Source organism: Mixophyes fleayi, chromosome 6 (genome assembly GCF_038048845.1).
Source record: "Mixophyes fleayi isolate aMixFle1 chromosome 6, aMixFle1.hap1, whole genome shotgun sequence".
Taxonomy (NCBI): Eukaryota; Metazoa; Chordata; class Amphibia; order Anura; family Limnodynastidae; genus Mixophyes; species Mixophyes fleayi.
Window position 1 is genome coordinate 105418375 of NC_134407.1, and position 25690 is coordinate 105444064.

Consider the following 25690-nt stretch of genomic DNA (forward strand, 5'->3'; position numbering starts at 1 on the left):
TGAGTCTTTTTTTTTTTTTTTTTTTTTTTTTTTTTAAACCAAACACTAATTCAGCCAAAAAATCCATGTTTGGTTTGGGAATGGGCAAATGTCTCCCGGGGGGAATGGGTAAGATGTAGATTTATGCATTATGGGTCTTTTCAAGTGGAGTTAGTAAAGCAGAAAGTGAACTAGACTATTGTCAGGAACGGATAGTTATCTATTTAAATATGATATACTCTGTTAAATATATATTTTCCTTGGTACAGTATTCTGTACATAACTGTAGGTGTTTGTAAATTAGTGATGATCGCTGGGGCACAGTGGTCTATTCCTGGTTTTTCTCACTAATTCTCCAAATCGGTACGTCTGTGTAAAACACTCTAACATTATTTTTAGAATCCAACACAGGTAACTGTACGCTTGTGATATCCATGCGCTAATTTGAATTGCAAAGCAAAATAGTTGAGCAGCTGCAGATTATTTGACTGAAACGTGAACCTGTTGCAATGGCATCTAGTTTAATCATCATCTTAGTGTCCATTTGTAGTGCATAAACTGTTCAAAACACCTGACAATGCACATTTGAGAGTTCTGTAGTGCACAGTTAACAAACTACTAAGCAGGAAGGTGATATGGGCAGATAAATCCTCTACAATGTTCTTGACAAATGGATGAGTGTATATGTGGTGCCAGCCTTAAGAATTCTACAGCCCTAAATATTTTAAACATTGAAGGATTCTAGTGGTTCTTTTGTGGAGCTCATTTTTGAGTTCACCCAATCACTTACAAGGTAAGGTGAATGATAATTACTACTTAGTGGTAATGAATGATCATCTTCAACCCATGTTGCAAAATGTATTTTCTTGATGGTATGGGTGTCTTCCAGGATGACCATGTCCTTATTCAGCATGTGCCATCCCCCAATGCTTTTGACAATCATGACAATAAGGTTGAGAAGACCATGACATTTGAACAGTCACCAGTTCTTAACCCAGTTGATTATTTAAGGGATATTCGGGAACAGTATTTGAAAGACAGAGTTTTCCATCACCATCAACCAGGCATCAGTTGAGTGATTTTCTTGAGGTTGATAGGTGCTACATTCCCCTGTATGTGTGTTTTTGGGGGTTTTTTCCTCTGAGATTCACGCTGACTTCACCTTAGACACTGCTGCTTGTGAAACATTAGCAAGTTGAATGGTCTTGGTCACTGAAGGTTCTACCAATTGCTTCCTCCCCTTTTTCAAAGTTACTGATGTCTCCTCTTGCCAGCCATGCTAGCTATAAGTAACAGGGGCGGATCTAGAAAATTGTTGTACCCGGGGCGATTTAGGGGAAGCGATTTAGGCCCCACCCCCTTTCTGACATCTAAGGCTTTCAGGGTCTGCTCACTATGTGCAGGTCCGCTCGGCAGTGACAGGCAGGGAGAGTGTGCTGCCCAGCTGCTCTGATTGTGTTTAAAACACATTCGGAGTAGCCGTCGGCAGCACACTGTCCCTGCCTGTCGCAGCCGAACGGCAGCAAGTCCCTGCTAGGGGGGGGGCGGTTGCCCCAATGGCCAAGTCCCCCCCCCCCCCCCCCCCCACACTCCGCATCCTTTACTGGTAACAGTGCAGTCCAGCATAACTCTAAGAATACCGGTATATTATTTGCTTGATTAACGCATGAGCCACACCTGTATAGAGCCATTGTTTTTGATATGCTTGGTGTCCTATTTCCTTTTTTTTTTTTTTATGTTCACAAGCTTTAAATTCACAATATGCTTTAATTAAACCATGTGTTTGTATTAAGGCTTGGAATTCCCACATTAACAAGAATGACAAACCATTTAATATGTCCATGTTGTATATTCAAAAATCCTTTCTCTATGAATATATTCTGTGCTTGTCAAGACCTGCAATCACTCCAGTTTTACAGTAATGCATTGCACAAAAAGTACACGTAGACAATGTACAGTAAGTGTGCGAAGGTTGATGCATACACACTCGTAAGATTCAAGTTCAGGGCATCTCTGAGGTATATGATTTTTATCTGTATCACTTGCACCAGCTTCAAGGCAGGTGTAATTGCCAATTGATAGCGATGGCTTAATATTGCACATAGGCATTGAGCTTATCCTGCATTAGGCTCTGTCTGTTTGAATACAGCAAGTAACCTATAGCCAGACCGTACTTCTACCCATAATCAAATGGAAACGTTTATTGTACTTGAATATGAGTTGTGTGTGCAATTTTCATCCAATTTTACAAAACGCAAATTGCCTCTTTTGCGTTCCTTGATGAATCGGGCCCAGAATGTTTTCTATTTAGTTGAGAATTAATTGGTATCGGTTGAGATCAATATAAACACTACAATGCAAATTACCATCATAAAACGGCACCATATATTGAGCATTATTATTGGTTTGGCCAATGTTATTAATTAGTAAATCTAAATATCTTCTATAAAGGTAACTTACATTTGTAGACAGTTGTCATAATTTGCATACTATTAAGGTTTCAACTTCATCTGGTCCATTTGCCATGTCTGACACAGTTTTTTTTTTTTTTTTGTTTGTTTTTTTAGCATGTTACTTCTGTTCCCAGCATTGACATTTTATACTTTTGTTTATGGCATATTGTTTGGTTCAGAAGCAGTGTGTTGTGTATTACATCATAAATATTATTATTTTATAATGGTTCACACCTGTTAGGCTTAGTGTTACAACGCTTGTTCATGTGGAATATGCTGCTGGGTATCAATTAATCGTAGATGTTAGGGCAGGATGTTTCACTGCTTCCTTTTCTCTATATTAGGGCTCGTTCAGACAAGCGGTTAATGAGCGTTTTGTAAGAATTTGCTCACGCGATGTTCCAGGCAGAACACAACATGAGCAAACTACTTCCAAAATGATCCAGTACCACACCTCTACTGTTAAGACGAATAGAATGCTCAGCATTCAGGCAGTTGGGGCTCACCCATGGTTTCCAATTATGTTTGTGTGAACAACAGTACTGGCACCAGGATCAAAGTCCTGAAGCCCTCCTGAAGTCCTGTCCTATATTCAGAGCAGTTTGTTCATTTGGAATACTGTGTAAAAAGATTATTCTTGGAGATAAATCTTAAGACAGACTTGTTAGTTTATTTATTTTTTTACATTTTTGTATTTTGTTGGCTGGAGGATTAATCATGCAGACTAAAGAATGGCTCAGTAAGTACGTTTTTGAACAACTTGAATACTGGGAGGTCAACCTCTAAAAGTTATGTTTCTCAACTGGTAATTGTTTCTTTACTAGTAGGAAATACATACATCCTTTATAGGAGACTTTCCAAATAACCCTCTTTAAAACCTAAGTGTTACAATTATTAATACAAAAGTTACATTTAAGGTTTGGTAATTTTTTTTTTTTGGGTGCAAACACACAAAATCTGCATTTCTCTGATAATAAAGTGCAAATGTGCATAGGGTTTTGTTAACCCATAGCAACCAATCAAATTGCTTTTGAGATGGCTTGTAAATAGCATATGATGCTGTGATTGCCTTAAACTCCTGATTGTGTGCTTTATCATGGATATAAATAAATGATCCTTTCTTCTTGGTTGTATCTTTGATGCTTGGTTTGTATACAAGTGTTGCACAGAGGACCCATCCCCAATTATCAGCTGCCTGGAGTGAGCTTTCAGTTGCCCCCACTGAGCCAGTCAATAAGACACAAAGTAGATAAACGCCTGACCTGGCTAGAGGAGACAAGCAAGTAACTGGAGAGAATCAGAGATAAATCGGACAAAGCAATTTGATGAGACATTTGGAAGAGCGACAAGAAAAAGTTAATGGGGAGTGAGGGGGGAAGAGAAAATCAGAGGGGTAGAACCAGCATAGTTTAGGTAAGAGTTGAATAGAGCAGGACAAGGGAACTGTATTAAATGTAGTAAGTAACTTACTAAGGCCATAGTGGACTGCAGAGCAACCTTCATCTTTCACCTGGGGGCATCCCATTGTCATTGGTTAACTTATCACAGCTAACTTGATAGATGCTATGGGTTACTGGTTACTGCACATTTACAGTTCATTAGAAAGTAACATCCACATACAATTATCTATCTTTTCAAATATTTTGTCTTTCAGAGATGTGGGTCGCGCCAGACACTGAAATCTTCACCATGGGGTTGTGGTCCATCAGCATTGGTGCCCTTGGAGCAGCATTGGCTGGAATACTACTAGCCAACACAGACTATTTCCTCGCTAAAACTGAGCAAGCCACTTTGGAATATTTAGGAGATACAGAGCTGAAGAGTATATCAGATGGTAAAGAAAATATCACTTTTGTTTTTGTATGGTCCAGACAGTGCCTAATGACCAGACTGTTACATTTACCTATTAGCTGCACTTTTGTTTTGTTGGTTTTACCCTTAAAGGCCTGTACTAAATTACCATATGAAAGACCTACTGTTGTCATCTGCACCTAAATTTGTGAAAGACACAGCAGAAAAATGAGGGGTGCACAATTATTTAATACTGTTCATGGAGTAGGAGAAATAGTGTATAACCTGAGGAATAATTGACATTCAATTTTACCTTAAATTGGCAAAATACAACAAACGTATTTCATGTCCATTCTAGTTACTTCCTCATGTGGCTTTGACACTTGATATGAGGAAGTAATTTGAGCATCCAAATGTCATGAAATTGTTGGTTGTAACTATTGTATTTATGTAAATATTGAATAAATAAGCATCTGTCTCCATCACCAGATCCTGTTATTGCTGTGACAATAAGCAGCAACTGCAGTTGGCAAACTTTTCACCAAGCTCGTGATTAACAATCTAACGGTTATTGGCGCATCAGGTTATACTGTTTCTCCTATTTCATTTACATCTACATCATTAGAGACCCAGCCTTTCATTTTCACATATGGTACACCAAATCACTGAGGCGCTACCCTCTTTTCTCCACCCCCCCCCCCCATATTGACATTGGAGGCATGAGCTTGAAATCAATTAACCTTTCTCTAGTTTGATTGTTGCCACTCTGGTGGTTATTACCTAATGTGAGTAGAATGCAGCTGTGTGATTTCAATAATTGGCATGGTGGGATGGCTAGCCCTTTTCCAGCTAGAATGTTGATGAAAGCATTCACTCACTCCTGTGATCAAGGACAGATGAAGGGTTCAGGGTGCCCTAGGCTACTGCACCGATAGCGCCCCCTTGCCTTCCACGCCGGGCTAAAAGTAAATAGAAACTTGTCCTTCATTTAAAATCCAACTGCCCCCACTAATGCACTGATTACATTTACATGTTTTCGAAACTTTTCTCCTTTTGGCTTCTTAAACAGGTCATGGCAATAAATGTCACTCATTTTATTTCATTAAAATCAGAACTGTATAGCAGAATGGAGGTATGGATCAGTACTAATTTGCTTGAAGGTGGGAGGGGTGGGGCTGTCGTGCCTTTTGCCATCCTTGTCTCTCCTACTCACTTATCCTCAAGTGCCAGTCTGAGGGTGACATTGTTTTCAACCTTTACCATGGGAAGTCAACTTATTGGATAATAAGGCCATGATCATGGTGACAAGTTTAAGTGAAGGGGGAACGCTCCTTTCATGTCACATGGGAGCGGATAATCTCTGAAGGCTCTGCCTGGAGCATTTTCTGAGCTAAACACACTTGTGTGCCGAGTGTTTCCTCTTTACATCTGTGTATCATAATGGCAATCATTAAAAGATTAAGAATGCTTGTGCTTTTCTGAAGTTTTCCAAGGCTAGTGTTGAAAGCACCCATGTGACACTACCCTTTTAGCAGAAACCTGAAAGTGCATATACAATGCTGTTCCCCATGTCACACAGAAGAGATTCCGCTGTCAGTTACTGCATGCATTACTGGTTACAAAATAATAGCCCTTTGGACATTGCCCTGTGTAAAGGGGACATGGAAAAAATAACTAGATGTCATCTCTAGCCTGATTAGTGACCCATTTTCTAGTCTCTTCCCCTCCAATTCCATTGGAATAAACCATAATTGAATGTGGTTTGGTTAAATTGAAAATTGACCACTGCTTCCGAATAAAAATGGCACATAAAAATGTTTTTTTTAACAAGATTTAATCAGTTATCCCTGATATTTTATGCAGATTATCTTGTAAAAATAACTTTTATATTTTTCTTGGATATGAGTTGCAGCACATTTCCAACACATTTTGTAATCGATATCCAAAAAAAGAAGTGCAACATAAAATGTAAAATAACGAGTGTATTGAGTATCCAGCATATACATCACACTGACATGTAAAGATTATTATAGCTCTGTTGATGAAGAATTGATGATAGCGTCAGGAGGCATAAAAAACACTAGCCACTGGGGGAAGGATAGCAACTTACCCTACCACTGTCCCTACGATCTTATTCAAAGCTGCTGCTGGAGTTTTCGATTCTCACTGCGTTCTCCGTGCAGTCAGCGTCTTTGGATGCTGGAACGCAAACCGGAAGTGGATGGAACCCGGCGAGTGGAAAAGTTTTTTTTGCAATGTAATTTGTCAAACCTACGCGTTTCATCCGCTTGGTGGACTTTCTGAACACATTTTGTGTATCAGTACATCCGAGAGATGGTAAATACAAAGTATATCATCTACATGCTGATTCCTATCTGACAACACTTAGGACTAAACTACAGAACTCCCAGGTCATCTGCCACCTAACCCTGCAGCTCATATTAGTTTGCACTATTAATTCTGCAATGAGAGGGGGTGTATGTTGCTAAAATTTACCATTTACAGCTGGTGAAATAAGTATTGAGCACCAACATTTTTCTCAGTAAATATATATTTAATGTGGCTATTGTAATGAAATTTACCCCAAATATCAGCAACAACCCTTGCAATCCACACATGCAAAGAAATCAAACCATAGATGTCCATAAATTAAGTTTTGTGTAATGTGAAATGCCACAGGGAAAAAGTATTGAACACATGAAGAAAGGGAGCTGCAAAAAGGCATGGAAAGCCAAGACACCAGCTGAAATCTATCGGTAATTAGAAAACAATCCTGCCAGCTGGTTCAGTCACAACTGATGGCCTATAATAAGGTGTCTCATTGCGGAGGTGTCACACAAGAAACATCTTCTGATGGGTAAAAGCTAAGAGCGCTCTCAAGACCTTTGCTACCTAATTGTTGCAAAACATACTGATGGCATTGCTTACAGAAGGATCTCTAAACTGCTGAATGTTCCAGTGAGCACTGTTGGGGCAATAGTCTGGAAGTGGAAACATAACTTCACCATAAACCGACCACGACCAGGTGCACCTCACAAGATTTCTGACAGATGAGTGAAAAAAATTATCAGAAGCGTTAACCAAGGACTACTTGTAGAGAGCTTCAGAAAGACATGGAATTAGCAGGTACAATTGTTTAAAAAAAAAAACAATGAGTGAGTAATGCACTCAACCGCCATGGCCTGTATGCACGCTCACCACACAAGACTCCTTTGCTGAAGGCAAATCATATTGAAGCTCGTTTATAGTTTGCTGCACAACATTTGGACAAGAATGTGAAATACTGGGAGAATATAGTGTGGTCAGATGAAAGCAAAATTGAACTCTTTGGATGCCATAATACACACCATGTTTGGAGGAGAAATGGCACTGCACATCACCCCAAAAACACCATACCAACAGTGAAGTTTGGAGATGGGAACATCATGGTATGGTGTTTTTCTGCACACGGTACTGGCATACTGTATATAGCTAAAGGAAGGATGAATGGAAAATGTATCAAGACATTCTTGCTAAAAATCTGCTGCCATCTACCAGGATGCTGAAGATGAAACGAGGGTGGACATTTCAGCAAGAACGTTATCCCAAGCACACAGCAAGGACACACTCAATTGTTTTCAGAGAGAGAAAATAAAGCTGCTAGAATGGCCCAGCCAATCACCTGACTTGAATCCAATTGAACATCTATGGAAAGAACTAAAGATGAGCGTTCACAGAAGAAGCCCATGGAACCTTCAAGATTTGAAGACTATTTGCATTGAAGAATGGGGCAAAATCGCATCTGAGCAATGCATGCGACTAGTTTCTCACTACTGGAGATGTCTTGCAGTGGTCATTACCAACAAAGGCTTTTGTACAAAGTATTAATAAATACATTTCAGGAAGTTTGTTCAAAACTTTTTCCCTAGGCTATTTCACATTATTACACAAAACTTAATTTATGGACATCTATGGTTTGATTTCTTTGCATATGTGTATTGCAAGGGTTGTTGCTGACATTTGGTGTAAATTTCATTACAATACCCACATTAAATATATATTTACTAAGATAAATGTTGATGTGTTCAATACTTCACCCGCTGTATGTATATTTACTTAATAGTATGCTACAATCATCTATTTCCTTTGATTAATCCCTATTTTTATATTTCCATCTGCTCTATGCTAATAACTAGATGGCAACACTGTTTATTAAAATAAATTTAACAGTCCTAAGAATTGTTTGTTTTTCTGTCTTTAGAAAAATATTCTCCTTTTTGTACAATTTTTATTTTGATACACCTTTGTATTGATGCACTAAACATTTTAAAGCTGCCTGTTGTAATAATTGCCTTATTTCATGTTCGGACACAGGATTTGGCCTTAAGTGTTGTACCCCAAGCAAACAGAACCAAATGAATTAAAACCGTTGTCATAACAGTACTATCTGTATACTATAAATTCTGCAAAATGCAGCGTTTAAAATACAATGCAGGATGCCAGTCTGTAAACTTCTGTACTAATGGGGAGGGAAAGCCTGTTTCACCACAACTTTGCTAATCGCTATACATTTTATATGGGTTTTTTATGTACAGAATATTGCAGAAACATGTATGCCATGAAAAATGCCTCACAATGAAACTACAGATTTTATTTTAAAAAAACACATTAGAAAGACCAGTGTTCATTCTGATACTGCCAAATGTCGAAGTTCTATATTTATGGAGTAGCGTTGAATAACATTTCTTCTGCAGAATCAAGAACTTTTAAAGCAAAAGAACTGTGGGAGAGGAATGGAGCTGTAATTATGGCTGTGCGTAGACCTGGATGTTTTCTGTGCAGAGAGGTAATGACCTATAGAATAATATATAATGTTTATCAAAGCCACCTACAGCTGTTTCCATAAATATATGAAAAATGTCCATGTGTGTTGGAACACCTGTCTGTATGAATATGCTGGGAAAACAGATCTGCAACAAATGCTTTGCAATGACTGTGTCTACTAAAAATCCACCAAAGACAAAGTGGGAGACTGTATATGCAACACCCCATTAAAGCTGCATTATCAACTATGAATGCCCTAGTTCTTTGCCTCTCCTGATGTCCAGGGGCTGCTCCATGCAGCCATTTTTACCAGGGTTCCAGATGACATCCGAGGCTTTAAGACGCTGCAGAGTGTGTTTGTGAATGGGAGGACGAATTGGAACCTGCAATTGTGGACATTGCAGTTTCTTATTGACCCTCCTGTTTACAGACCCCTCCACATTCTTTTTAAAGCGGCAAATTTAAAAGTTGTGCCACTTGCGTCGTGATGCAGCTTTAAGATAGAGACTACATACCAGGTACTTGTTAGATACAACTTACTAAAGTATGTATGTAATCACTGAAAAAGGATAGATTGGGACTTATATTTACAAAAATAGACACTTTAGTTAGACTTTAACATATTCTTAAAATGTTAGTCCATTTATATCTGTAATTATGGCTAGCAGTTCTCCTATACTGTTCTCTGTGGGAAAATGCCAAACTTCCCGAGTGTCATTCCCTACATGACGACATGACACAAGGGACTAGAGATGAATGAGTGTGTATGTGTGGCATCTGTCATATCTGTTGCAGTGTTTTTAAGTCATTTGATGAAACAGAATTCCCTGTCCCTTTTGCACTATTTTATTCACCGGTATATTATCTGTTCAACTAACTTAACTCATCTGGCATGAGAGGCAAATGTATTGTACAATTCAAGCTGGGAAGATGTGTTTGAAGTCCCCTGTGCAGTATTTGCATGCCTTAGGGACATACTTGCCCAACTCTACATTTGCAATTGCACTTACCTTACCTCTGCAGGTATTACTCACTCATGATTTTACCAATGACTGAGAGTCCTGATCAGCATGCCAATTCGTATGTAGAGTTACAGGATTTTACACGATTTAACATCCGATCTGTGCTCTTCCTCTGTCATAACCATTGGCTGAAAAAATTGGGACTCTGCATACTCCGTAGATCTGTGGACACTGCCGATCGTGAGTGCATACTCACTGCAGAATTTGCCTGACATTGTTCCATCTTTTATAGTGCTTTTTTTAGTCCGTTTATGAAATCAAATCAAACATTACGATATGCTGTGGGGCAATAAGACATGATCAAGAGTGTACACACTAATGCTATATCGGACCTAACAATCCTTTTATAGTGTGATTGACACAATAATCGGGTGAAAAACCTGCAGTGTGTACCCAGCTTTAGCTGGAAAAGCTATTGCTCTTCATTATATGGAGATTATTTATTTACATAGATTGTCCAGATAAATTGACAAATGTATGTGTGCCTGGTGCCCTTCTTACATTGGTGCAAGCTTCACACAGCTTTCTCTCTGCATTTTCAATGGACTCTCCCTCAAATTTAGGGTCAGCTTTATGTAACCATATGCTCTGCTATAGCTCTTATTTTTCTTTAGTTCTTGTTCAGATCTGTTTCTACCTTGACTGTGATACAAAGTATGTTCTGATCCTGCTATCTATACTTTTCTATGCTCTCATGCATAAACTGTGACTGTGTACAGTCATGGCCAAAAGTTTTGAGAATGACACGAGTATTGCTTTTCACAAAGTTTGCTGCTTCATTGTTTTTAGACCTTTTTCTCAGATTTTGCTATGGTATCCTGAAGTAAAATTTGGTGACAAACAATGCTTTTTCCAACATGTTGGAGCACCTGGTCATAAGGCTAAAAAGTGGCTTGGGGTTCAAAACATTGAAATTTTGGGTCCACAGCCAAGAAACTCCCCAGACCTTAATCCCATTGAGAACTTGTGGTCAATCCTCAAGAGGCAGGTGGACAAACAAAAACCCACAAATTCTGACAAACTCTAAGCATTGATTAGGCAAGAATGGGCGGCCGTCGGTATGTGGCCCAGACGTTGATCGACAGCATGCCAGGGTGAATTGCAGAGATCTTGAAGGGTCAACACTGCAAATATTGACTCTTTGCATAAACTTAATGTAATTGTCAATAAAAGCCTTTGATACTTATGAAATGTTTGTAATTTTACTTCAGTATACCATAGCAACATCTGACAAAAAGGTTTAAAATCACTGAAGCAGCAAAGTTTGTGAAAACCAATTTTTGTGTCCTTTTAAAAACTTTTGGCCATGACTATACACCCCTGGCTACCTACAATTTATAATAAATAAATGATCATTCGCTACTGGCCAAATGCCCAATGACTCAATTTTCAAAAAGCATGTCGGTGATCACACTTAAAACTTGCAGTGACATCACTGGCTGTGCTCCACTGTCAGTCCCTCAATATGTACAACACATGTATGTTATCTGGGAGACTGCAAGCCAGTCACATAAATGGTAGTGCTTCAGTGATGCAAGATAAAGATTTTTTTACTGTACTTGCCCCTTGTTTGAATTTGAAAATCATGCAAATCACCTTGCTTATGTGCAACATCTTACAGTAGTTGTATGGTCAGACGATGACCACGTACACACTCTGACCTTGTCATCTCTTACCACATTTTCTATCCATGTAGATGGATTCTAATCAAATGTTGAATGAGGTCAATTGTTTTGTGGGTTAGGTCTAAAACTACCTAGTTCACTGTAGGAATCAGTGTGTATATTTTTATATATTTCTTTTATTGATATTGACTAATTGCAAAAAAGTGTTTGGTTTATTCAGATATAAAATACAGAGTTATGTATACTGTTTTGTTTCTTAATAGAGCCATTTTTTTTTTTTTTTTTTTTTTTATGTAATCTGAAGTTTAGATGGTTTTCATGACTTCTAAATGGCTTAGAAAAATGCATAATAGTAGGCATACCTGTAAAATTATTAGAAGATTTTACTACAGGTCTTAAGCATATTCTTTCAAGATCCTGTGATTATGTAAACAATAATTCACGTCTGTAAAAGCAATAAAGGAATTAAGTTAATTCTTCACTTTAAAGCCTGGTATGAACTCTTGAACAGGCTGTGTAGATTCTATTGTTAGAAACATATAGGGCCTGATTCATCTTAAGACATAAATTTGTCTGTGTGCCGTAGCTTGCGTGAAATAGCTCTGCAAATGCTCAGAAACGGACCTTATGCCTATGAACAAACACAACTGCATGCAATTAATGTCTGAACACAAATGACTCGTACAACTGCCTACAGCTTGAATGGTGGAATGGGAGTGGGAAGGGGAGGTTAAACGTAGGCAATGCACAGTAACAGCACGCAGAGGTGTGCCAGTGCAGATGCAGGTGATTTCAATGTTTGGATTTCTGAAAGAAGAGTTTTAGTTGTGTTTGTGTTATGATCTGCCTTGTGTCTCTAGTGTTTATATTATCCTGCAGTATCTGTAATTTTCCAGAGGTGCTGCTGTTATGCCTTAACCCAGTGGATATCAAACTTTTTCAGTTCAAGGCACCCATAAGCCAAAATACATACCAAGTAGTCCCCCGCCTTGCTTGCCACTGGCCCTGGCCGAGGAACCCCTGTAAGATCGCCAAAGGAGCCTAGGCGCACAGTTCAGGAACCACTGCCTTAACCACTGGTAGTGGGAAACTAGCATAGCTAGTTAATCATCTACATTTGACTGTCTTATATATGCTCGCCTATCCCAGTATCCTTTGCTGGTCATTGACGTTCCTGAGCCTGTTTATGTTTGTACCTTGGATTGCTACCCTGCTTTCTCTGTTCTTGTGGATATACATGCTTAGCCTGTTCCTGTTTCCTTGTACAGTATTAATCGCCTGTATCTCTCCTGGAGGTAACCTGACAATTGCATTACTCCTGCTAATCTACTATTCCTGAATATCTGTTTATTGTCTGGCCCAGTCTGTGTTCATTGCATAATGGATTGTTTTCTCTGCAATAAACCATTCAATGTTTTTCATCATATGTCTGGCTCCATGGCGATAATTGCAAGACCTAGTTTGTGATCAGATTTTGTAACAATTTGCACCAGATACAGGACAGATGTGAGTGCCGACTGATGGTGATGACTGTATGGCATTGTCTTTGTTTTAAAAACTACACATATACAAGGAAAAGAAACTATAAAAATGCATTGTATGTACAATGCACACTTAGAACATCCTGATTTATGTATTTAATATAAAAAGACAGTTTGTTCTGTCTCAACATACGACAAGTACTGTTTAAGCAGAGTTTGCTAATATCCAGATTCAAATGGAAACATATCTATGAGATCCACTTGTATTTGAATACGGGCGCACCTATGCTCAAGTTCTGTGCTTGTTTTAAAAATGCAACTACCATGCAGGTTGCGTTTGAAGAGGACTCTGGTAAAATACAACATTATAGACCTAATTGATTGGTGATTAGTTAAAACATAGATGCAAATAGTATGTATGGTAACGAACAATGTAGTGAAAATGTCTGGCATGTCCTGTAACAATATCTGTCTTTTTGCGCTCCAGGAGGCTTCAGGGTTGTCTTCTCTGAGGCCTGAGCTGGACCAGTTGGGAGTTCCACTCTATGGTATGGTGAAGGAAAAGATTGGAAGTGAAGTTGAAGATTTTGAACCTTATTTCAAAGGAGAAATATTTCTCGATGAAAAGGTACAATTTGTTTGTTTTTTGTTTTTTTTCTCTCCCAACCTTTTTTTGGGTTGAATTTGATTAGGGCATTTTTAGCTCTGTGTCTTGTACACAATACTTTGGGGCATATTCAATTCCGATCCGATCCGCGGTAACGCGCGTTACCGTGGAAAATGCGCACTACTGCCTGTAATACGGTGTCGCAATAACGTGGATTTTCGTACGCAGCCCTACGGGCTGCGAACAAAAATCCACGTTATTGCGGTACTGCGGATTATGTTCGCGACCGTTCCGGCGCGATCCCGCGAATCGGAATTGAATATGCCCCTTTGCGTCAATTACCATAGTAATTGTAATACGTAACCTGCATTGTATTGAATCTGCCCCAAATTTTTGTTTGTTGCTTACATCTCTGAGCCACGATCGGCGTTGAAATTGCCGTAGTAACTGTAATAATGCACGGCTCGCATTTTAAAAAACAAAGCAGGGAATTGAATCTGCCCCTTTGAATGCTACTTTAATATGTTAACTACACATTGTACATCCTCTTTCTTTGAAAATGCCTATGTGGTTTAGATGGGGTTCAGCAACAGAGTTTTTTTTGAAATGAGGGGGTGTTTAGATGCTGTAGATCATATGGTACGCTGTACTACACTGATTATCCCCTCCTGTGGATTCAAGCCTGTTTGGGCAGATGATATCCAGCGCATACATGCCCACCCACAGAAGAGAGAACAAGTAATGAAAATAAAATAAACTTTTCTTTTAAGAGCTGATGGCCTGTATGACAACATTTGTGACTAAAGTTTGCTTTATATCCTATATAGGAGGTGTAGAGACTAAGGTGCCAGATAAGTATGAAATTAGAAGACAGGGATTCTTAGTCAGAGCTGGACTCTGAGTAGGAACCCCTGGAAGATGTGGATGAACACGCTATTAGTGAGTCTAGGAAATTAAAGAAGAAACAAGAATATTTAATGTGGATAATGTAGAGATTCTTCTCAGACAGCTATGTAAATCTATGGGTGTAAATGAAACCTTAAATCCTGCTGCAATTCTGAAGTACCCATTTTGAGAATTCTAGTAAAAGAAATTGCGTTTTTTCCCACGCAACAGGTAGTAAAGAATTTAATTAATGAAGAATGGTATCAATTGAAATGTCCGTGTTCCCTCAAAAGATGAGACTGTCTGCATCCCTTCAGTGATTAAGTGGGACAGAAATGGAGGTCTGTTCCAAAAGTGTATGTGGCCATAGCTAGTTTGTCAGCCAGGACCAATATTTTTCTATTTAAACTCAAAATTGTATTGAATAAGCATGGGTGTCAATAAGCATGAATGAGATAAACGGAAAACAGAAACCAAACAATGTCACAATACATATTAAAATGGCTATGCATTTTAAAACACTGCAACAAAAATTGGGTACTAAATCAAGCAATAATATTACTTTTTAAGATGGTGGTCCTCTTAGATCCCAAGACTAGGAAGATGAAAGGTAGCTATGGATTCCTTGGCTAGAGATCTCAGACTATGGTTTGACTCGTCATGCAGATGTCCAATCCTTTTCAGCAAATATTGTCTACCAATATTTTCTTGAAGTGATGCAGAGAGGAATAGAATTCCTTTGTGAGGCATTCTTGAATACCATAACCTTTTCAGCTAGAACTATGGCTTCAACAGTGGCAGCAAGAAGAGCTCTCTGAGCGCCTGTGGCTGCGTCCATGAGCAAATCTAAAAATAATACACTCATTCGAAGGCTCTGTGAAACTCTAGACACCATGATTAACATGTTTTCGGGGGGTAAATCCAACCTCTTGCACTTCAAAGATGTAAGACGTTATAGGCCTGGGAGACAGTAAGCCAGTCAAGGTGGTAAAACTGTATCCACAAAAACCTTTTGGGCATTCAGCTTAAAAATGGGAGATCATATAAAAAAGCCTTGCAATGGTTGTTGTTTGACTCCGTCCCCAGTAACACCTGTTGGCAGCAGGATCAGAGTATGCAGAAGGGTGGACACATACTATTTGATGGAATTTCATCATGTCCCCAGTATAAACTTGTTTGTCCAGAAACCCTAAAGCACCAGTAAAGTTGGAAGCTTTATTTATCAGTCTCCTTGAATCTAAAACAATACAGGAAAAACCCCAGTCACTTTCTCCATGCAAGACATTTCTGTATGGAATCTGTAAATTAAATTCTCACTGCTATGAGCAAAGTGGATTTTATTGCATCCATGGATGTTTAGATTTCTTGCTTTTATATCTGTTCATCACCAGAGATTCCTCAGGTTCTTTGTCCAGGGACAGCATTTCCAGTTTACCTATCGTCTTGCAGCATCCATAAGAATTTTCACCAAGGCATTAATTTATGCTGGTGGAAGAATTATGGAAATGGATCACTCTTTGATCTTTTTGAGGTAGACCAGAGAAATCATTAACAGGCATACTACAGAAATGGACACAAGGTGGCATAAATCCTGAAAGCTCATTCAACAACTTCTTGAGTACTCAAGGCTCAAAGGTGGATCTCCGCAAAGCAACTGGATGGTAATCTATTCATACCTTCACCAGACATTACCTACTGGACGTAATGTCAACTGTTAATGCACAGCTACTTAATAAAATTATTTGATTATGCAGAATACAGGGCTGATTTGGTGTTTGTGCCCTCCCTGCTTTTATTGCTTGGGTACATTGCATTGTAATAGCTGCCACTGAGGATGGAAGAGGACAAACATGAATTATATTTACCGATAACTCATTTTCCTCGAGATACTCTATGGTAGCACAATATTCCCAACCATGTTGTTTGATTTATTTATACTTATGTATTTTAAGAATAGCTTGGGCTGACACTCAATCACACAGGGAAAGAGGAGGAGTTATATATTACCTGTTTAATCTCCTGTCTGTACTTAAGACTAGAAGGGGACCAACCCATTGCAATGACTACCATAGAGTATAACACTCTGTATAATAAAAGTTTCTCATAAGAAAAAGTTATTCACACGCACCTATCATCCCCCAAAGCAATGAGAAAAAAATATATACTACACTTCATCAACATTTATTTATATAGTGCCAGCAAATTCTGTAGCGCAGGGTGATTGACTAATATTATAAGCTTCAGAGGTGTATGTGTGAGATTGTTTTGGGGAAGACCAGTAAGGAGGGAATTGCAATAGTCAATGCGGGAGATGGTGAGTGCATTAGTTAGAGTTTTTGCAGTGTCTTGTGTGAGATGTGTGTGTTCTGTAAATGTTTTAAATGTAGGCAGCATAATTTAAATATAGTCTGTGGGGTATGAAGGATAGTTAAGTATCACACCTTGGCAAGCTTGTGGGTGGGATTTATGGTCATGTCAGTAGAAATGGTAGGGTAGGTAACTTCTATTGAATGCTAGCTCTGTTTTTGAAAATTTGAGTTGGTAAGAGGACAGTCTGTAGCACAAGACAATACAGATGGTGGGAGCTCAAGAGAGGATAGATAAATTTGTGTATCATCCCTATAGATGATGCTGAAATCCAGAGGAGCTTATTAGTTTTACAAGAGAATTGGTATAGGTCGAAAACAGCAGAGGGCCTAGTACTTATCTTATCAATTGGAGTACCACAAGGCTAAGTGGAGAAGACATGGATCTAGAGAAATTAACCAGGATTGGACAGTGCCTTGAAGAATTAGGAATTGTAGGCTTTATATGAGAAGAGTGGTCAAACGTGTCAAATGCAGCAGAAGGATCCAGGAGAATTAGAAAAGAGTAATGGCCTTTAGTTTTAGCTGTGACCAAATCATTAATTATTCACATGATTCCTTTCCGCAAACAACCTATTTGATCCTCTTCAGTCAGGCTTTTGTTTGAAACGCTCCATTGACTAAAGTTGTCAATGGAGCGTTTCGAACGAAAGCCTGACTGAAGAGGATCAAATAGGTTGTTTGCGGAAAGGAATCATGTGAGGCTAATGTAGGCAATTCTCTGTAGAAACTTGTAGGTGGCATGGGAGCTGGATGAAGGAATGGTAATTTGAGAGGAAGTTTGGGTCAGGTTTTTCAGAATCTCTGTAGCTGCTGCGTGCGTAAATAATGAAGGAAAGTTACTAGTAGAAAGAGATTACAGATTTTAGTTAGAGGTGGAATGAGCACAGGAGATGAGGATCTACCGATTTGTGAGGGATCAAGTGGACAGGTGGTAGAGTAGGAAGATAAGAAGACAGTAGATACTTCATCTTCATTTTTGGGATCAAATGAAGAGTGGGTGTCTGGGAAAGAATTGAGCTGATTGCTAGTCAAGGAAGAAGATACTGGGCCTGATTCATTAAGGAAAGTTAAGCAACTAAGGCAAAACCATGTTGCATTGGAGAGAAGGTACATTTTAAAATGTGATGGCAGATTTATAGTTAGGGTAGGGCATGTCCTAGATCAACTTTACATTTCCGTGTACATATAAGCTATCAAGTATGTATGCTACATTAAAAACAGCCAGTATTTTCCTTATGTGAAAAATGGCAAACTCATTTGCATTGCAACATGGCTTTGTCCAGAAAATTTACTCCATTTTTTTATTTGCTTGTCTTTTCTTAATGAATCGGGCCCACCATTTCTAGTCTGATTTTATCAATCTTGTCCTTTAAGTAGGAAGCAAGATTCCGGGCACCGATAGTAGTTGGCGGGTTTGGGGTGGGAGGGTTGAGAAGAGATTTAAATGTTTTGGAGGCATTTGGGGTTAGAAGCTTGAGCAGAAATGAGTGGACATATATTTAGCAGTATCCAGAGCATTTCGATAGAAGTGGTAGATAACCGTATATGTGAGGAAATCATTAGAGCTACGAGATTTACACCAATGACTATCTGCTTTACGAGAACGTATTTGAAAATTGTTACTTTAGTGTGTCACGGCTGACATTGAAATCGCTGTGGAGTATGAAGAATTGCTGGAGTCCTTTGATGAAAATGAGGTACTGTCATATAAAGGGGGGGGGGTGTGTGTAAAAATTGGGGAGAGACTGTGTTGGAGAGAGAAGGAAAGCTGTTGACTATTAACAGTTAACATTTCTGTGGGTAGGAGGAGGCTTCATAGATTTTGAGGTGAAACTACTGGGGCTGAGCGTGTAGCTGATAAGGTGATGATCCGAGATGGGAAAAGGACTGTTAAAGATATCAGAAACTGAGCATAGTCTAGATTAAAAGAAAAAAGATCAAGGTGGTGATGATAGTGGGAATGTCGGAAGATAACTAATGAGGGAGCCACGCAGAGAAATGTTCAAGAAACTGTTGGTGTGGTCCAGGGGGGGGGGTGATAGATCACAGAAACACCCATAGAGAATGGATTAAAATCCCTTAATAGCAAGTTCTTCAACAGATGTGAACTTGAGTGACTGGACATTTGGTAGAACTGTGAATGTGCATTGTTGGTGAGGGGGGGGGGGTAGGAAGAGGAGAAGTCCATCTGCAGGTCTGGAGACATGGGTAAAATTGAGGCTACCATGTGAAAGAGCTGGAGGTGAGGCAGTGTTTGATTGTGTCTCTGTCCCCGGCATCTCAGCTGTTTCCTTGACGACCGGGACGTCTCTTCTTGCCCAACCGTTGCTAGGGCAACGGCTGGCCGCAGCGCTGTTAGAATGCCTCGTCCTGGTGGGGAAATAAGCCGGGCGCGTGCGCGCTAAAAGATAACTTTATTATCGGCCTCCTGGGGCTGATTAGGTTAGGCTGGGCTGCTCTGCTCCTATTGGCTTCTCTGTGTATTTAAGGCAGGGAGGACTGGGCCTCCCTGTCGGCTATAGAGTTTGCAGTCCTATGCTGTTTCTGACCTGCTGTTGGACTCTTGTTTGCTTGATCTCCTGTTGTGACCCTTGCCTGCACCTTGGACCTTGCTTGTTTGCCTGTTGCCCTGACCTTTTGGCTTGAATACTGGACTCTGCTGCTTCGCTTGTGACCCTGACCTCTGCTTGGATACTAATTTGCTTGTCTGCTATGGACCCCTGACCTCGGCCTGTCTCTGATCACCCACTCCATTTTGGGCTAGCACCCCCGGTTCCATCTGCACTGCGGCCATCATTGATGAGCTTTTACTACACTGAGCTTAAGACCTGAGAGCATCCAAGTACCTGTGAGCACATAAAGCTCTATTGGAAAGGCGGCTGCTAAAGGTGAAGACCTCAACTTCATCCTTTATAAAAGCTCATCTTGGTGGTTGCGGGCCCTAACAGTGAGCCATTTTTCTGTTATTGACAGATGGTTGAGGCTGTTTGTAACAAACTTGGCTCCATACATGAACTCTTGCCCTCAAACAGAGCATGCAATCCATAGGGAACATTTAAAGGACTTTGGAAGAGAGGGGAGACAGGTGATGTGTTTCAGGTTAGCTGGATTTTGGTAGCATTCAGATGTGTATGGGAGAAGTGAGAGGGACCTGGATTAAGTGATTTCACCAGCTATTAGAAGCAGAGAAAGATAGGAAAGGTGTCTGTAAGATGTGTGGCCTTTTACTTTTTGGTGACAAGAGGAAGCTGTTCCAGTTAGTGAATATAAATAGGAAAAAAGTTCATGAGTGTTAAATAGAGGTTGTCACGCCTAAGGATCTGTCTGTACCCAGATTCTGTTGTGTCTCTGGAGCAGGACTGCTGACTACGTGAAGAAAGCTGGGTGGCCTGATAATGTTCCTCTGCATGTTGTCAGGTGCTGATGGTGATTACACTAGCAGAGGACAGCAAACAGGAACTGGACTGCTGGACCGGACTGGAACCGGAATGCTGTAACCAGAATGCTGAAAGAGGATTGTTGGAATACTTTAACTGGAATGCTGGAAGTGAATAGCTGTAACTGGAATGGAACCGGAGTGCTGGAATCGGACTGGAACCAGAATGCAGACTGCACTGTCAGAGCTGGATTAATAGGAAGACTGCAAACTTCTGGGAACCAGGTTGGCGTCTGAAATACAACATTACATTGGCAACAGGTAAGGGCTCCAGGAAGTCCTTTTATAGTTGTAGTTGATTCCTGATTGGAGTTTGCAGTCAGCTAGGCAGAAGCAGCACTCTGGGTTGCTGAGATGGATCAGGTGACTATATCCAAGATGGCAGCTCCCATGGACTGGTTTTGGAGGGAATCTGAAATGGAGGCTGTTATCACCTGATTGGCTGAGAGGAATAATGTGACCAAATCCAAGATGGCCGTGTCCATACTCTGATTCTGGAGTGGAGACAGACTGGACAGTATCTTACCGATAGGTCTGAAACCAGCAGAGCCTGAGGACCGCTACATGAAAAAACAGCCAGTATTTTCCTTGTGTGCCAAATAATAAACTAATTTACACCCATTTCATTGCAACATGGTTTTGTCCAGAAAAGTAAGAAAACTTGCTGCATTTTTCGCTTAACTTTCCTTAATGAACAAAATGAACAAAGGTGTGTGTTGCAGGAAGGGTGAATGATAATATGCTGTAGTCCTAAAGATAACTCCAATGAAAGTTTGAAAAGCTGTTTTTTAAACAATTGTATTTCCGAGTAAAAGCAAGAAACTGAGGGAAATAAAAATAAATACCTAGTTACTATGTCCACTGTAGTTAGAAGTGCTGAGTCAGGCCAATGCAGATGTATCTTATGTCTTCATTTATTGTCCAACTGTATTCTTGTCTGTCCCCCTAGACTGAATGCTAAGATATACTGCGATTGATCTCAGGATAAAATACATTGGTGCTAATTGGTCAACTATTTGTATTGGTAGGCTAGACAATGGCAGAACCCTGTCATAAATTAGGCACCCATGATAACTAGACCAGCACAGGTCAAAATAATATGACATTCTTGTTACATACGTTTTTAAAAAAAAATAAACGTAGTTGCACAGATGAGAATAGTAGAGGCTGAGATGAGAATTTCAGTACTTCACTTGATTGCTAAATGGCTTCTCTAATTATATTTTCATACAATACAAACATTCCTCTTGCATATTATCACACAAAAGCTGAAAGAATCCTTCCCAGTTTTGTGACTTCACAATGACCATAAACATGATTTATTTCAAAAGTTACGCAATGAACCTCCTGCTTTTACATATAAAGTTCTCTATTATATTGTGTCCCTAAAGTCTAACATTTGTTATTACATTGACTTGTATAGCTACAGTACTCTGAAGAATGTAACAGAGAGGAAAACAGAGCATGCATAACAGGGACATGCATGACAGAAAAAATATATGCAGACCTGAAAATAAAGGGTAGGGTGGGTCCTATTTGTGAGTGTTTACAATCTAGTGGGGAAAGGGTAGAGCCAAGACAAGAGGATTAAGTGAGAGTTTACTAGTATGAGTAGTATAGGTGGGAGTAGGGCTCTACTAAAGAGATGGGGTTTTTCATAGAATGTTTGAAGATTTGAAGGCTGTTGGGAAGCAGACATGTTAGGGAATTCTATAAGTGGGTAATGACACCGGAGAAGTCTTGTAGATGAAGAGAGGTGGTAATCAAAGAAGAATCGAAGTGCAGTTCTGACACATCTAGGTCTCAAGTCCTGACTGAAAAAAATAATAATCCCTTGATTGATTGCCCTCCATATTGTAATGTTTAGCATATGTTGATTGTAAAATGTCAAATGTCTAATTGCTGAAGTCTTCCTTTTTTTTTTTTTTCCTGTAGAAACGTTTTTATGGACCACAAAAGAGAAAGATGATGTTTATGGGACTCATACGGTTGGGCGTATGGCAGAATTTCGTACGTGCTTGGAAAGCTGGTTTTGAGGGGAACCTTGAAGGGGAAGGCCTAATCCTTGGTGGAATGTTTGTGATTGGCTCTGGGAATCAGGTGACAAGAATAATCTTTGTTAAATAATATCCGCATTGTTTATTTAATTAATATGTGCATACTAATTTCACCAGAGCTGCATTAATATTTTGGGGGTCCCCTGTCTCAGCGTTCCCCATCTTGCTGCATTGTCAAAGGCTGCTTTGTGGTATAGCCAATTAGTTTGGGATAAGGGGTGCTACGGTGTGTGTGTATAGAGCGCCCCATTGCCCCGCCTATGATCCAGCTCTGCCGGATCTGCTTTTTTTTATTGTTTTGCACACAAGTTCTGTAATAGCCTAGCAATGATTCATTGTACATCTGATGGAATGGGAAAATCTTACTAATAGATGCCTAATTAGAGAAAATTGACTCCAGTAGCACATTAACAAACACTTGTATAATAATGAGTCACTAAACTTTAAAAGTTTAGTCGGGACATTAAGGGGGGGAATTCAGTAAAGTGCGTTCCACAGAACATAACTTGTTTGCTAGCAATGCATATGCATCTTACAAGATGTCTATGAATCCTACAATATGCATTGTCATATGGATGAACTTCTATTTGATGTTTACTCTGCTCATTAAGAATGAGTTTAAATAGTAGTAATAATTAAACGCATTTCATTTTAAGTGACCTCTCCATTGAATCAATGATTTTAAAGCCAAATACAATTATTTATCGTTACTGGTAACTTTGTACTTGTTTTAAAAGCTTGTTGAATGAAGCTCAGACCAGGGGGTAAATGTATGAAACTGCGCATTTTAAAAGACGCTGAATATCGGCGACTTTGTAGGGGAATTTTAAAGCCGCAATGGCTTTAAAGGCAAAATTATGCCTTTTTTAAAAGCCATTTCTGCTATAAATTCCCCCTGATTTTAAGCATCTTTTAAAATGCAGTTTCCTACACTTATCCCCAGGTGTGAATATGCTAGTTATTGTTCCATATGCGTCAATATACTTGAAATACTCTAACAGCATTGGCCACAAGAACATACAATATTTGCATCAATGCCAGTTCTATCCTCCAAAGTGTGCTTTCCATACATTTAATGTTACTTGCAGATGTGTTTTTAAAACCACAAGATTCCAAAAATAGGTTACTTGTAGGTGGGAAAGTTTGCTTTCATCAAGGGACAGTAAAACCTTTTAAAAATGTCAACAATAGTCTATTTAAATGATTAATTACCAGCAATGAAAACAAACAAACTGCATTAGTAACTGTTGCCACAACAGTTCAAAATGTAGGCTCCCTTCATACAACAGTCTGTCATGTGGAAGATCGCCCACTTTGAAGTAAAATACATAATATTCCACTAGTAAAGCTATTTACACTGTTATTTTGCTCAAGGCATATTTTGTTTACTAAGGGAGTTGAAAGAAGATGTAAGAGAGCATGATGGATGACAAATATAATTGCTTTTGTTGCTTGTCAGATATTGGCTTACAGCAAAAATGTTGTGCTCTTTAACAAATGTAACTTATGTACAGTGGCTATGAAGAGACACATTTGCAAGTCCATGTCTCAATGTTTCTGAGAACTTTTTGCGTTTCACAATTTCCAGGGAATTCTTCTTGAGCATCGTGAGAAGGAATTTGGAGATAAGGTGAATTTAACAGCCGTCCTTGAAGCTGCGAAGAAGATAAACAAGCAAAAAGGATCCTATTAAACTTGTGGATATTGTCCCATGCAGTGGCTTTTTACTGATGTGATCCTGGCCTATTTTCACATAGTGTGTTATGTGAAATGCTATTTTTACCTCAGTGATACACAAAATACTTCACTAAATACGTTATTTATTTTTCTGATAACATTAAAGATGACTGTGTTCTCTTTACTAAATGTGTATTATACACACATCATTTTTACAAATATTCCCTAATACTTCCTTGTCAGAAGCATTGCTTAGCAACCAGGGACCCATAGCTTGAATTATAATGCCTAATTCATGTTCAAAATTAATGTTTTGAATTGATTTTACAACAACTGATTTTGATAGTCCCAAACTGATGTTTGGTTCCAACATCAGAATAGCTACAAGAAAAACTAAAACTAATTAGAGACCATTTTTACAATACTGCACGTTTGGATAATGGGAACAACTGTGAGCGTTGTATTTGCTCCTGAATCATATATGATAGACTAGCTAAGGCAATGTCCTTCATACTTACTATTTTGATACACAAAACATCAAAGCCTATGAGATCTGTTCTACATCTGTGTAATTTTTGACTTTCAGTTGGTTACATAAATACTAAAATAACACATCCAATCTAACTTAAAAGCAATGAGCAGATAATTGTACAAGTATTTCATAGGTCATTGAGCATGTAACTAAAGACACATTAAGTCTGTAAGCATCTCTTCCTAGATATATTAATTTATAGCAAAATAAGATAATGTTGAACTCTATCTCTATTTATTAGAGCTGTGTAAATGGTATATCAATGAGGGTGGATAAAGCTTTACATAACTATAACATAATTTGTAATGGGAACTTGTATAAACATAATAAAGTGTGAAGGCTGACTTTATCTTCTAGATTACATTTTTGTGAAGTAGTCATTATATTTAGTAGAATAAGTATGTGCTTGACAACCATAAAGTCTGACATTGTCCAGCACTGCAGACTGGACTTATTCCAACTTTTACAGTAATACATTTTTCTTACTGGCTATTGACAAACAGCAGCTTAACCTATCGTCGGCCATTCTGGGACACTTCACTTCATTACAACAAACAGGAGTTTATTAGAATCCAGGCAAGGATGTGTTTTTTACATGGTTACCTTAGGGAAAATTTGAATAATTGTCATTGGCAAAATTTTCCAAAAACAATTTTAACTAAAGTAACTTGGCCTCCAGGAAGCAAAGCTGGATTTTTAAGCAGCAAATTCATATTTATACAATTTAAATTGTGCACATTCAATGATTGCAAAGGTAATCCTATTATTAAAAGGCTGATATTCAGGCAACTCATATGACAGAGAGCAATTCACTGATACAGGTAATATAATGAACATGAGAACCCTTCTTCAAACACTGTTTGCTCTTGGCTGTTTACCGTGCTGACTGTATCTGACATGCCCAGACAACAAAACTTTCCTCCAAACTTCTGCATGAATATTTATCTAAATTTAACATTTCTTTTGAATTGTA

General features: G+C 38.9%; 1 protein-coding gene across 1 annotated transcript in view; it reads left to right on the forward strand.

Moving 5' to 3' along the window:
* Positions 1-25078, forward strand: part of PRXL2A (peroxiredoxin like 2A) — a 38958-nt gene extending 13880 nt beyond the window's left edge. Inside the window, exons 2-6 of the mRNA XM_075217150.1 lie at positions 4087-4266; positions 8957-9048; positions 13642-13782; positions 22387-22551; positions 24097-25078. Coding sequence (XP_075073251.1) covers positions 4089-4266; positions 8957-9048; positions 13642-13782; positions 22387-22551; positions 24097-24201 — 681 coding nt within the window. The 5' untranslated portion in view covers positions 4087-4088 and the 3' untranslated portion in view covers positions 24202-25078. The remainder of the gene's footprint in view (positions 1-4086; positions 4267-8956; positions 9049-13641; positions 13783-22386; positions 22552-24096) is intronic.
* The last annotated feature ends 612 nt before the right edge of the window (positions 25079-25690 follow it).